Source organism: Miscanthus floridulus, unplaced genomic scaffold (genome assembly GCF_019320115.1).
Source record: "Miscanthus floridulus cultivar M001 unplaced genomic scaffold, ASM1932011v1 fs_172_1_2, whole genome shotgun sequence".
In the NCBI taxonomy this organism is placed as follows: Eukaryota; Viridiplantae; Streptophyta; class Magnoliopsida; order Poales; family Poaceae; genus Miscanthus; species Miscanthus floridulus.
Window position 1 is genome coordinate 1 of NW_027096332.1, and position 14,781 is coordinate 14,781.

The following is a 14,781-nucleotide window of genomic DNA, read 5'->3' on the forward strand; positions in this document are numbered from 1 at the left end:
ATCGATTCGCAAACGCATTCATCACTTCTGCATCTTCCCTTGACGGTGTGGAGTAGTTCATGGCTGAGAGTATGACGCTTCAGGTGGGACGTAATTCTCATCACGATCACAAAGTGCAAAGTCCCTATCCACTAATCCACTAGCTCTAATGAAGTTATGTAGTGCCATGCAAGCAACAACTATTTTGGTCTGGACATGTGGAGGATAAGCAGGGATCCCTAGCAGAATCCTCCATTTCATTTTCAGTACTCCAAAACACCTCTCTATCACATTCCTAAGCGATGAATGTGTGAAGTTGAAGATTTCATTTTTACCTTCGGGCTCCGGGCCATCACGGTACTCCAGAAGATGATATTTGGTTCCCTTGAACGGTGCAAGGTATCCCAGATGGTTTGGGTACCAGAGTCCACTAGTAAAACTTTTCTGCACAATTATGAATTGCGGTTAGCTTCCATTAACTCAAATAGAAATAGAACTACCTCAAATACAAAATGTGTACCTCGATGGATGGACTTGTCGGAACTTATTGCTCCATTTGAACCATAGCATCATTGAATACTCCTCATGTCATGTACAGAACCAGGCCATCCAGTAAAGCACAAATGTAAACCTTCATGTCAAAATCACAGCAAGCCCATGACGTTCTGGGTTGTAATGTTCTTGCGGCACAAGTGTTGAACCACTCAAATCCTTGTCTACGATTACTGGTATGTGAGTGCCATCTATTGCTCCAATACAATTGTTAAAAAAAGGGAGAGAATCTAGGATTCTGCAATCTAGGATGCATATAACTGAAACTTGGGTCCCTTGGGCAGATGATTTCTGTAGCTAGCTTGCAAACATATTTCAACACTTTCATGAAGTTGTTATGAATTGTACCTAGTGACCTCTCAAATCTATCCTCAGCCTGCCTAACTGACTGTGGTGCTCCAACCATCCACAAGAACATTCCTAATGCTTCAATAGAGGAACACTTATTAGTGGATTTTAGGCCATAAGACTCTAGCTTTTCATGGAGTTTGTAGAACAAAGTTGGGGTCATCCTAAACATTTTGTAGCAGCTCTCTCTGTTTGATAGCTTTCTCTCTACCCACTTTATCCTAGGTACCAATGGTATTCTATACTCTGATCTAGATAGATATTTTTTAGTATGCAGAGCAAAAAGAAGCATACCACTAGTTAAATGAGAACCTTCATCATCCACAAGCATGCTGGTTACTTCATCATCACTTGAATCAGAGCTGCTGGAACTACTTGAACTGCTGGAGCTACTTGACTTGCTTGAGCTGCTCACATCCATTGTTGTTTCAAGTACCTGACAAATTGGATACATGAAATAGTTAGTAGTGACACCATTCAAAATAACTTAAGCAGCTTAGAATAAATAGTGAGTACTAAATCTACAAGTATTCAATAAATAGTGAGTACTGACATCCATACGTGACTTAGTTCACATAGTTCAAATGACACACACATCACATACATGCAAGTATTCAATAAATAGTGAGTACTGACATCACATACATGACTTAGTTCACATAGTACTGACAGCACAGAATAACTTCGAATCACACACATCACTTAGTTCACACACATACATGACTTATTTCAAATGACACACACATCACATAGTTCAAATGACACACACATGACTCTGGATGACAGACATTGACACACAGGACTAGTTGTTGACACTGGCATAGTATTCAATGAACCCCTTCCTTGCATCTGGATTAGTCTTCTTGAAGAAAGTCATAGTCTTCTTGTCCTTGTAGATCTGCAGGACAGTGTACCACAGCCTTATATTATTTGGTTGAACACCACAGTCCCTTGCCATCTGCTGCACAATTTCAACTTCATCTTCCTCTTCCTTTCTCTTTTCTTCCCTGCATCTTTTCTTCATGATTGGCTTCATTTCAGCCTTCCTTTCCTACAGTTCAATGTGTCTTTCCATCATCTTGTTCCTGTCTTTACTAATCCTGGTTTGCTCACTGATAACCTTGTCCATTAGCTTGATAGCTTGGTTTTTGGACTTGGACTTTTTGTTGGGACCAGAGGCACAAGTACTAGCAGTACTGGCCCTCTTGTTGCTATTACTGCTGACTGGGGTCTAAACATTTAGTGATGTCTCCTCCTCCTCCTCCTCCTCAAATTCTTCATTTGCACTAGGAACATAAGCTGTGGAACCATCAACTACTACACCTTCAAACATTTGCTCCAACTGGGGCATGTAATGTGGCCATCCATGTTTCAGCTTCTTCCAATCAGCCTTACCCTGCAGCACTTGGTAGTGTGAGAAGATTGGAGCATCATGGATAGTGTAGTAAGAACAAAGAAGATTGGAGCATAACCTTAGTCTTTGATTCCCACCACTCATCATCTGCAATGACAGTCCCATCAGAGTTACGGCCTAGTCCTGTATCAGTCTTCAGTTGCTTTATAAATTGCCACAGAGCCTTGAGCTGCCTGTACCTAAACATTATCTGTTCTCTGTCGTGCACTTTGCCAGTAGCATTAGTGTACTGCCTAATGACCTCCCTCATTCCTGCCTTGGTCATTGTACCTTTTGTGTAGTTACCAATGTCAATCTAGTTACACCAGATCATACATAGCTTCTCTGTATTGTCCTCATTCCAATCAGCCCTACTTTTAATAGTCTAAAACATGCATAAGAAAATTTGAGCTAAGAATCATGCTGAAGAATCATAGCCTTCAGTTCAGATTATTTTATTCCAGGAAAAAATAAACAAACAGGGCTAAATTATCTTAAATTGAACTCAACCTGAAATATATGTATATGTGTGCATATGTGTTAGCCAACCACAAAAGTCATACATATGCATGGATGAACTTATGAACTGATCGATAGTAATTGATGCTCTTCTAGTTGATCAAGGCAGGACACTATTGGGTTTATCACCCCAGATGTAGTTAGGGTCCCAATAAGGACATGTTGTAAGTAATACAAGGTTTTCAGTAAATTGAATGTATTGATAGTAATCAGGATGTTTAGATGTGCAGCACTTTCATTACTCAAGACAACTAATGACTTAAATGATTGCATTTTCCAATAATGTACTTCATAACAACCTGAAGGAATACACCAGGTGATGATTCTGAAACAATGCTAGTTCTTCCAGATAAGTCCACCATACTAAGAGCATCAATTACAACAGTGAGAGAACACTACACTCTTATAGACTGAAATATATATAACTAGACACTCTTATAGACTGAAATCACTCTCTTTGTATTCCCCTACTTTTCTCTATTGCTACAAGCCATACATGGATTATAGACTAAAATATATATAACTAGACACAGTATTAGCTAACAATGAAAGACTGTCAGTTCATGAGAGACTGCATACAGCATTAGCTAATGAAAGATTAGCTACAGGCATTGTGCACAATCACTAACGGATAACAACTAACTCTGATTGTTGGCGACACTAGTACTATGAAATTGTGAACCACAGAAGAGCATATATCAAATCAGAAACTACACATATATCTCGCCAGATGATGACCTAGCTAGCTAGGAGCAGACGCTACACATATATCAACATTGCAAGAATGTAATGGTACAGCTAAGAAAAATACCCTTGGAGCGTTGGGTAGGATCTCGACGTCGTCACCGTCGTTGGAGGCGTTGAACGCGAAGTTGTCCTCCGCGACGGCTAGCACCCGAGGACATCTACCGCGGGCCATGGAGCCTTCTGCCACGCCGGAGGTAGACTTCTGCTGCGGGCCGTGGAGGCTTCTTTGTGATGCGCCGCGACCAACAGCCGGCACACCACTACCACGGCCACCACCGGAGAACGTCGAGGTAGCGCACCCGGACCCAGCTCCAACTCCAGTGCTGCGAGGAGCACGGAAGCCAACACCTCTAGCTCCAACACTTCGGCTTGCGCTGTGGGCTCCAATGGGAGGGGAGGCATTGGGGCCGTCGACATCTCCACCTTGAAGACCGAAGCGAAGGAGGCCCTGGTACCCTCCCATGGGCGGCCATTGGCTGCCCTGCGAGTTGAGGTCGAGGACCGCCATGCTTGTACGGGGAGAAGCGAAGTGGCTGGATCCATGGCCGGTGAAGGACGCCTGACTGTAGCCTTGATAGCTGTCGGCGGTGGGGAGCGGCTGCGACAGGAAGTCCCTGGTGGCGTCGATGCTGCCGTAGCTGTGGCCATCACCGTGGCCGTCGTCGTCGCCGTGGAAGAAGACGTCGCCGTTGTACCCGTCCATGCGGCAAGCTCGGAACCGGAACCGAGGAGGAGAGGGTAGATCAGGGGAGGAGAGGTGGCGGTGGGAGAGCGGTGGCGGCTCCTGTGCTGCGGATAGAAAGAGGTGGCGGTGGTGGCTCCTGTGCTGCTGCGGCGACGGTAGGGTAGGGTTCGGGCTCCGGCAGTGGCCGAGCGTGGGCGAGCGGCGGCGGCAGCTCCCGTGCACTCGGGGAGAAAGAGTGGCAGCGGGGGCTCCCGTGCCCAGCGGCGGCTCCCGTGCCGAGTCGGGGAGAAAGGTTCGGGTGAGGGGCAATGGGCGAGGGGGCAGTGGGCGAGATGGGCCAATTTGGGCTTATTTTGACCTCTAGACTCCAGAATCCATAATTCAGAATGGGTATCTTTTTCAAAAATATCCAGGGTGGTGTTTAGATCCATTTCCCAGAATGTTAAGCCAAAATTCAGAATATTTTGAGTTTGAGGAGGAACTAAACAGGGCCTTACGCATGAAATGAAATAACAAACTCCCAACTGAATCCTTCCTCTCCTTCCCAAATCCCCATTCCTGTTCTTCCCAAATCCCAGTTATCTTGTCAAAGTTCGTGACAGCATAGTGCATCTCATGACACGAGTGCTTTTGAACACAGCACCCATGACCCATCCTCCGTCTCCGTGACCTTCCAGATCTAACGAACGGAAATCCACCGGGCGCGCTTTGGTGCGGCGGCGTCGTGGGCGGCATCATTTGGTTTCCCTTGCCAGTCTAACAGGCCGTGAAAGCCGGCCAGCGACAACGGCTTTATCTTTATGCACGACGAGGCTAAAAAAAGGTACTCTTAACACGCAACGGCTAGCTGGCCTCAGCCACGGCCCACGGCGAGGAGGGCCGCCATCTCCGCTGTCCGTCCATGATCCGGCCGCCCCGGCTCACTCGCAACTAGCCGTTGCGTGCGATCCCCCGGTCCCATGTCCCATCATCCCGAGCTGGTCCCGGTGTTCCGCCGTTGCACTGGGCACAAGGAATCAGGCCCAACGGCTAATGACAACCCAAAAGCATTCAAAAACGACGCCAGCGGGCAGCGCCGCCTATAAATACGTCGTCGTCCCCTGCGGCCTTCCTCAAGATTCCAGCAGCAGCAGCGGCGCCCCATCTTCCGTCCTTTCCGCCGCTTGCTGCACTCACTCACTCACTCACTTGTGACACAGATGGCCCGCCTCGCTGCCGTCCTCGTTGCCTTCCTCGCCGTCTTCGCCGTCGCGGCCACGGCGCAGGCCCCGGCCGCGTCGCCCAAGCGCGCGCCGGCGCCGGCGCCACCCAAGATGGCCCCTCTCCCGCCGCCGCCGACCAGGGCCCCCACGGCCTCCCCGCCCTCGCCTCCCGCGATGGCGCCGGTGTCCGCGCCCTCCGCGGACGCACCGGCCGCGAGCCCCATCGGCGCGGGAGTCGGCGACGCGACGGCCCCGGCGGGAGCCTCCGCTCTGACTCCGGCGGCCGCGCCCATCACGGAGAAGAGCACCGCCACGTCTGCCTCCGCTGCCGGCTTCTTCGTCATCGCCGGGGCTGTGGCAGCCGCCGTCGTGTTCTAGACTCTAGACATCTGCAGCCGCATTCGTGGAGGAGCTGCACCTGCGCGGCTCTGCTCTGCTTTGCTGTTGTTGATACTCTGTTTTGCGATCCATTATTTATTTGTTTGTTTGTTTGTTCTTTAAAGGCTTGAGACAGAGATGATGAGGATGTGTGATCCTATCAATTTTCTGACGGGAGCTGTGTTTGTTTGTTTGCTTATATAAGCAGATTATATTCTTTCATTACCAATTTCTTCTTACAAGTACTAGGGATTTACAACAGCAACAGACAACTTCATCAGTCAAACAAAACCGTAACAGCGGCCCAGGCTTAAAAATCCTTGCCTTTCTTATGATTTCCCTAGTTGAGAATTGAGAAAGGACTCTGGAACTGTTTTTTCTTTCTTTCATGCTAGCTCTGCTGAGATGTCAGTCGTGTACCCTTGCATGCTTGCTGTGATCCATGATGGCCTTCACGTCCTCCTCAATTTCGTCGACCTGCATCAACAAGTTGTGTTTAATCAGGGATGCATCTGGTAGTAGCGTTTGCACAACAAGTAGAAACACAGGACTTCCTTGTGTAAAAAAGTTGTGTTGCTTCATTGCTTGGGACCGCAAGCTCTGTGTGTACCTTGTGGAGGATGTCCTGTGCAAGGTGTGCCTCCTCGCCGACTTCCTTGGACGCATGCTCCAGGAGGACGGCCGCCGCCCTTAGCCTCCCGTTCTCGGGCAGCTGCTCGGCCACTTCCGACGACGCCTTTGTTAATTTTACTTAGGATCTCTGGCAGTAGATCTAGGGTTCTTTCTTTGAATACGGGATGAACATAGAAGAAAGAACAGAGAGACGAGGAGAGAGGTGGTGGAGTTTAACCTGAGCCCTCGGAGAGAGTCGTGGAGCTGGCCATATCAGCTTCGGTGATGGAGGCAGCACACGGGCAGCGACGGGTGAAGTAGAGGTTGCACGGACGTCGATGCAGTGCGGTCGAGCGTAGCAGTGACGACGGCGAGGATCAGCGGAGCTTCCCGTCGCTGGCTGCGCGCCCTCTTAGATCGGTCTAGGGTTTGTCAGTGGGGTTTGCGGCTCACGGCGAACCTCGTACTTTGAGCCGCCGGCCCCCACCTCTTTATATAGCGCAGTGCGACGGGGGCCCACCAACCATGTAGGGTTGGGCGCCCCCGATCAGGACGCGAGACCAAGGCCCAATAGGCCGTTGGGCTTATTGGTCAGGAGATCAATCTAACATTCTCCTCCTTGATCTCACTATTACTTTTATCTTTAAACTTTAAAACTTCAATCATTTTATCCTTACTCATTTCTTCACAGATGATGCATAGAGCATGTCTCATCGTCACGGTCAATCGCCGATAGATTTAACAGCTACAATGCACGTCTCTGATCTGAAATAGTTACTTTAACTTTTGGGCCCTTTATAGTCCAGGAATCATAGGCTTTCCCTTAAACCCATGCCGGCTACATGTTCTCTGAACACGTTGGGTGGTAAGCCTTTTGTAAGCGAATCCGCGAGCATCTTTTCGGTACTTATATGCTCAAGACTTATCATCTGATCCCGGACTTTATCCTTCACAACATAATACTTTATGTCAATGTGTTTGGCAGCACCACTTGACCTATTGTTGTGAGCATATTGTACTGCTGGATTATTATCGCAGTATAATTTCAGTGGTCTATTGATGTCGTCAACCACCTTCAAACCGGGTATGAACTTCTTTAGCCAGTTCACCTGCCCCGTTGCCTCATAACACGCTACAAACTCGGCATACATTGTGGACGATGTAGTGACGGTTTGTTTTGAGCTTTTCCATGAAATAGCTCCCCCTGCGAGAGTAAACACATATCCAGACGTGGATTTTCTATTATCTCCCGCATAATCAGAATCTGAATATCCCACTATATGGAGTGAATCAGATCTTCTATACGTCATCATGAGGCCTTTCGTTCCTTGCAAATAACGCAAGACTTTCTTTACCAATTTCCAGTTTTCTATTCCAGGATTGCTCTGGAATCTGCCAAGTAACCCGGTAACAAATGCCAAGTCAGGGCGCGTACATACTTGAGCATATTGCAAGCTTCCGACAGCTGAAGCATATGGAACCACTTTTATTTGATCGATCTCATATTGGTTCCTAGGGCATTGAAAATCCCCATATCTGTCGCCCTTGACTATAGGAGCAGGTGAGGGACTACATTTGTGCATACTGAATTTCTTTAAGACTTTTTCTATGTATGCCTTTTGTGACAGTTCTAATACCCCTTTACTTCTATCTCGGTGAATCTCGATCCCTAGAACGAACGAAGCTTCACCAAGATCTTTCATATCAAACTTTGAGGACAAAAACTTCTTTGTTTCCAGTAGTAGACTGACATCACTACTAGCAAGTAAGATATCATCCACATACAGGACAAGGAAGATAAACTTCCCATTCTTAAACTTTGCATAGACACAATTGTCCTCAAAATTATCTTTAAACCCAAAATTCTTTATTGTCTGATCAAACTTCAAGTACCACTGTCTTGAAGCTTGTTTTAATCCATAAATAGATTTCTTTAGGCAGCATCCCAAACGTTCTTTTCCTTCCATGACAAAACCTTTTGGTTGTGCCATGTAAACATTTTCATCTAAGTCTCCGTTGAGAAATGCCGTTTTTACATCCATCTGATGTAATTCCATATCGTAATGTGCCACTAATACTATTATGATTCTGAAAGAATTCTTACATGAGACTGGAGAAAAGGTCTCGTTGTAATCAATCCCTTCTCTTTGTGTAAAGCCTTTTGCCACAAGTCGGGCTTTATATCTCTCTATATTCCCTTGAGAGTCAAGTTTTGTTTTGTAGACCCATTTACAGCCTACTGTTTTGGCTTCTTTAGGAATTATTTCTAAATCCCAAACTTTATTTGCATTCATTGATCTCATCTCATCTTCCATGGCCTCAAGCCACTTTGATGAATGATCACTTTTCATGGCTTCTTCAAATGAGGTGGGATCATCCTCCATTTGAAATTCTTCAGTGTTGTACACTTCATAATCAGCAGGAATAGCTGATTTTCTAACTCTTTGAGACCTTCTAGGGGCCTCCTCAATTGGCACATTTTCTGTTTGAGGCTGTTGTTGCTCCCCCTCATGTGTGGCCATAGGTTCTATAGGATCCTGAGGCACAGGTTCCTCATCATCATTCATTGTTGCCACAGGCGGGATAACAACAGGTGCTGGCACCACAGTGTCCTGTACTGTTGGTGCAGCAACAGCAGGTAGTGAGAAAAATGGCTCATGAATGATCGGAGTGGGTGCATACACCCGCTTCTCTTCAAGGTCAATTTCTCGAGCTACCATGCTCCCCCTAATCATTTCATCCTCTAGGAAGACAGCGTGTCTCGTTTCCACAAACTTTGTATGTCTGTTAGGACAGTAGAAACAAAAACCTTTTGACTTTTCTGGGTAGCCAATGAAATGGCAACTCACTGTTTTGGGATCTAGCTTCCCAATGTTTGAGTTAAAAACTTTAGCCTCAGCAGGGCTCCCCCACACACGCAAGTGGTTAAGTGAGGGTACTCTTCCTGTCCACAACTCATACGGTGTTTTGGGCACTGACTTACTTGGTACTCTATTGAGAATATGAATGGCGGTTTTTAACGCCTCCATCCACAGACTCATGGGTAAAGTGGAGTAACTTATCATACTACGCACCATATCCATCAGGGTACGGTTACGCCTTTCAGCTACTCCATTCTGCTGAGGTTCGCCCGGTGTTGAATACTGGGCGACTATACCATTCTCCTGTAAGAACCTTGCAAAAGGTCCAGGAACTTGTCCATATGGGGTATGCCGACCGTAGTACTCTCCTCCACAGTCAGACCTGACTATCTTAATCTTTAAATCATGCTGATTTTCAACTTCTGCTTTAAATATTTTAAATGTATCCAACGCTTCTGTTCTTTCTTTAATTGGATAAATGTAGCCAAAACGAGAGTAATCGTCTGTGAATGTTATGAATGAATCATAACCATCCACACTTTTCACAGGAAAAGGACCACATATGTCTGTGTGAATAATCTGTAGAATTCCTGCGCTTCGTTTGGCATCTTTCTTAATTTTCTTTACATACTTTCCTTTTATGCAATCTCTACATTGTTCTAACTCTGAGAGCTCTAATGGAGGAAGAATATCATTCTTAACTAGTCTTTCTATTCTCCCCCTCGAAATATGGCCTAAACGACAGTGCCATAATTTCGACAACGCATCTTGAGCTCTCTTTCGTTTTCTGTTTCCATTGTTCGATGAGGATACATTTTCATTCACATCACATACGGAATTAACATTTTCACGAAGTGATAACAAATAAAGCTCGTCTTGTCGGAAGGCAAGACCAATACATTTATTATTAAACAATATCTGACATTTGCCATTTCCAAAATGGCAATCATAACCATCATGGTCCAACTTTGAAACACTAATCAAATTTCTTTGCAAAGAAGGTACATAAAGAACATCTCTAAGAATAATTATGAAGCCATCAGCAAGCTCTAACGGAAGATCACCAACGGCCTCAACATCTGCTTGTTCTCCATTTGCTACTTTAATGAAACTTTCGCTTCTTTGCAAAGTTCTCATCGAACGGAATCCCTGTAATGAATTAGCAACATGAATAGTTGCACCTGAATCAATCCACCAAGTAGATTTTGAAAACTTTACATACAAGGATTCATTTACGAACGTAATAATGTTCTCACCTTTATTCTTCATAATCATCTTTAAGAAATCAGGACAATTCTTTTTATAATGCCCTGTCTTCTTGCAGTGGAGACACTGGTCTTTAGCCACTGGGAATTGCTGGTTCTGAGACTGTTGCATGGGACCTTTTCTAGATGATTTGGAGGAAGAGCTGTTATTATAGTTCTTTTTCTTATCTTTTAGGTAGTTGACAGAACCACCTTGTGAAACTTTTATTCTTTCCTCCTCCTGCACACACATGGCAATGAGCTTTTCTAAATCCCATTTTTCAGGCTATATGTTGTAATTAACAACAAATGTGTCAAATTCTTTGGGCAAAGAAGCAAAAATCAAATGAATAAGGAACTCATCCTTGAGTGCCAAATCCATTGGTTTGAGCTTAGATGCCAGATTGCTCATTCTCAGTATGTGCTCTCTAATGCCACTGCCGCCACCAGAGTACATTTCTGTAACCAGCTGCTTAATCAACTGGGTTGCATATGTCTTTGAAGAGCCAGTGAACTGACTCTTTATTCTGTCTAGGTACTCTGTGACCGTGTCACAGTCTGGAATTGAGCCCACAATAGCAGGCTCAATTGTGTTCTTTATCACTGCCAGACACTTCTTGTTGGCAGTGATCCACTTCCTATGCTCAAGGTCATAGGACATCTTTACGGGAGCAAAATCCCGCTCTCTGTTCTGCCATGCAGTATCAGTCTCATCTGTCTCCCTCACCGGTGCCACAGGTTCTTTGGGGCACGGTGTGGTGACAACCCAGTCCACCTCAGCGAGGATAAAGGCCAGGTCTATCTTTTTCTTCCACTCAATATAGTTATCACCTTTTAGAGTGGGGATTTCTTTGATACAACTCATCAGGTTGTATCCTCCTGAAAACATAATTCAAATAGGGTGAGAACAGAAATAACAACAATAATTGCATGCCTTAGTTTAACGTTGGTCAAAATTAAAACATACAATTATTTTCTACACTAATTCTACATCACCGTTGGGCAGAAATAGAATTAATGTATAACAAAATATTATAATATTGCCATTAATCAACGTTGGTCAGAATAACAACAATATTATAATCAATTTAAAACATATCCATTTTTCAAAATTAAATTCTCTCGTTGGTTCGAATTTAATAATGAAAATCACATCTTTAAATACGCAGCGGAAACTTTAGCATTTAATAATCTTTTTCCTATTTTCCAGAAGCAAATTTACTATTTACTGAACAAAAAATATCGTTGGATAAATTTTGTACAGAAAATTATCATAAAAAATCAATTCAAATTGATCTTTTCTGGAAAATAAGAAAAACAAAAACTGTGACTTTTCTATTCATTTGACCATTTCGGCCCAACCAGCACACGCGTGGCCCACGACCTGCTCACGCGCGCGCGCGCCAGCAAAACCGACCCAGCAGCCGCGGCCCATCCGCGCGCTCAGCGCACCCCCGCGCCTAGCCGCGCGCGCTCTCTCCCCCGCGCCCAGGCCGCAACCTGGGCCTGGGCCGGGATTTCGGCCTTGTGCCCTATCCCGCCTGGGCTGCGGCGCTGGCCCAGTCGCCCGTGGCCGTCCGTCTCCGATCGACGGCTCTCCTTCAATGTCGCTGGATCAAAACCAGCGAACGCCGTCGCTCCCTGAACCCTAGGTTCATTCTCTCCCTCTCCTTCTCTCTCACCCCGCAGCGTAGCTCGGAGAGACCCGCAGCAGCAGTCGTCCTCAGTGGCCGAGGGAGAAGAAGAGTGGCACCGTCCAGCGCCCTCTCGCCGGCGTGCGTGCTCGCCCGAGGCTGAGCACGCCGCCGTCGAGGGGCCGCATGGTGGTGCCCTGTTGCCGTGACCGCTTGGCGAGGTGCAGTGCGGATCTCGGCTCTGTCCCGCGCGCCGTTCGGGAGCGACGCCGCGGTCTCCTATCTGCGCGGTGGCGATGCTGCCGGCGGTGGGTAAAAGCCAGGTAGGCTTCCTTTTAGGGTTAGGGTTTGGTTTTCCGATTTGAAATCGGTTCCTTTCCTTTCCTTTTCCCCCCGCGCGCCAGCGTGCTCGACGGCGAGGTGACCGAGCCACCCTCTTCCCCTTTCTTTGATTCATTTGTTCGGATTTTAGCCCGATTTGACGATTAGGTTAGGATTAGGGTTGGGACGGCCACTGTTTACTTTTCCCCGATTTGAAATCGGTTCTTTCTTTTTCTCAGTCAGTCACCGAGCGGTCGATTAGGGTTAGGGTTCTTTTAGATCCGATCCGAGATCGTGATCTCATTCTTTCTCTACCCCTATCTAGATCTACATGCTAGTAGGCTCCGGTACCATTGTTAAGACTGTAGGATCATAGATCTAGACTTTGACTGTTCTATTCGGTATAACATGTAAAACGGTAGATCCTAGGACATGTAGAACGGTCTACAGAGAGACAGGGAGAGAAAGGGAAGAGTACCGAACCTGAGACCGCAGGGGTGGAGGATCCAGTAGCCTCCATCAGGTTCGTCGATGTAGACTGCACACGGGCAACGACGGTCGGTGAAGAGAGGCGACGCAGTGGAGTCGGTGATGACGGTGGCGGCTTCCCGTCGCTGGCTGCGCGCCCTCTTCGAGATCGGAATTAGGGTTTGTCGATGGGGTTTTGCGGCTCACGGCGAACCTCGTGCTTTGAGCCGCTGGCCCCCACCTCTTTATATAGCGCAGTGCGACGGGGGCCCACCAACCATGTAGGGTTGGGCGCCCCCCATCAGGGCGCGAGACCAAGGCCCAATAGACTGTTGGGCTTATTGGTCAGGAGATCAATCTAACAGCCTTCTCTGCAACGGTGGCCGCCTTCTCCACGACCTCCGCCACTGCCTCCGCCGTGTCTTTCACCATCTCCACCTCACCTGATCACAGCCAGCCTCCAGCCAGTTAAATTTTCGCATCGTTGATGACCGATCAGGACGCGACAATATCCTGCATCAGAGTTTTTTCAGAAACAGAGCTCGTTTGCTTACTCTGAATCCGCAGGAACGACGGCCATCTGGAATGCAGGAATGGTGTAGCGGCAGCAAGAATAGAGCCAACGGCCAATCTTGCCCTGATACATAACATACAGCAAAGGAAAATGCAAGGATTAGGAGCCGGACACAATAAAAAGGAAGCCATCAGTAACTGTACAACGGACAGAAACAGTCACCAGGTGAAGAAAGGCGTCCGCTTCTGTTGTTGGGACTGCTGGCTCGGCATCGGCAGAGCCGCCGGCGGACGTCTCGCGTCTGCCGCGCCGCTGGAGGCTGACAGTCCCCGTCGGTTCATCGCCTGGAAACGCGGTGGCGCCGCCGTCACGGGTCCGAGGCGGGTGGTGGAGCGCAGCTTCTGGCAGTAGAGGGACGCGAACGACCTGACCAGAGACGACATGGCCGATTGCTGGAGTATCTACAGGTGACGATGATCTCTGGATGCTCAACAGTCACACCCGGTCGCTGAGTCCTTGTGCACATCGATCAACGTGGAAGGAGCGCGTATATATATCAATAATAAGATGGACACATTGCCACCGGCAATGGCGTGAGGATTGAAAGCGTGCCCATTTGTTAGCTTGCAAGGAATTGATGGATATGGATCTGAGGTTGGGGTGAATGATCTGTGCACGTCAGTGCAAAGGCTGTCGATTCCGGGATCAGATATAGCGTTGCCAGGCCAAAAAGGATGCGGTGTCAGGTGGAGTGGCTGCCCCTACCGAGCGCTAGTAACGTGCTACTAAAACGTGAAGCAATAGGGAACTGCATGGCATACTACTCGCTAAGGCGCTAAGCATAAAGCATGGATGGATAGCAGTAGCAGACATGCTAGCATGCCGGTGCCTAAACCTGAAGCTTGCAAGCAACAACGTTCGCTTGTATCTCCTTCATTTTTTTTAATTTCTTTTTCTTTTACAAGTCCGGTTCTACTTAATCCTATGACGGCATGTTATAGACTTCCCGTTTTCTTTAGGAATTGGCGTTATAGACATTAGCTGGGCAAATCTTACTTTTGATCACTGTGAAATTTTACTGCGAGCCATTCCTCCACTGTGACACGTGTGCTTGTTTTTTTTTTTTTTTTGAGTGGAGCTTGCTTATTTTGTTGGTGAACTCTTTCTGTTCCTTTTGTGGGCTTTGCCTTTAATTTTCGGCCAAGGCATTGTTTAGTTGGCGAAATTTTTTGGGAAATGGTACTGTAGCACTTTTCGTTGTTATTTGGCAATTAGTGTCCAATCATAGTCTAATTAGTCTTAAAAGATTCGTCTCGTGAATTTC

The 14,781-nt window shown here is 46.9% G+C and overlaps 3 protein-coding genes across 3 annotated transcripts; 1 reads left to right on the forward strand and 2 right to left on the reverse strand.

Annotated features, from left to right (window-relative positions):
* Positions 1–5,348: 5,348 nt before the first annotated feature.
* On the forward strand, positions 5,349–5,804 carry LOC136530664 (arabinogalactan protein 1-like). Its single transcript, XM_066523386.1, has one exon. It carries the CDS (start codon positions 5,423–5,425, stop codon positions 5,801–5,803), a length of 381 nt encoding a protein of 126 aa, XP_066379483.1. The 5' UTR covers positions 5,349–5,422; the 3' UTR covers position 5,804.
* Positions 5,805–6,143: 339 nt separating this feature from the next.
* On the reverse strand, positions 6,144–14,057 carry LOC136530663 (uncharacterized). Its single transcript, XM_066523385.1, has 5 exons — positions 13,680–14,057; positions 13,498–13,580; positions 13,310–13,386; positions 6,414–6,539; positions 6,144–6,280 (listed from the first exon to the last, which is right to left on the reverse strand). The coding sequence occupies exons 1-5, from the start codon at positions 13,898–13,900 to the stop codon at positions 6,212–6,214; spliced, it is 576 nt and encodes a 191-aa protein (XP_066379482.1). The 5' UTR covers positions 13,901–14,057; the 3' UTR covers positions 6,144–6,211.
* Positions 10,153–13,080, reverse strand: LOC136530662 (uncharacterized). Its single transcript, XM_066523383.1, has 3 exons — positions 12,959–13,080; positions 10,533–11,399; positions 10,153–10,425 (listed from the first exon to the last, which is right to left on the reverse strand). Exons 1-2 carry the CDS (start codon positions 12,993–12,995, stop codon positions 10,807–10,809), a joined length of 630 nt encoding a protein of 209 aa, XP_066379480.1. The 5' UTR covers positions 12,996–13,080; the 3' UTR covers positions 10,153–10,425; positions 10,533–10,806.
* Positions 14,058–14,781: the final 724 nt, after the last annotated feature.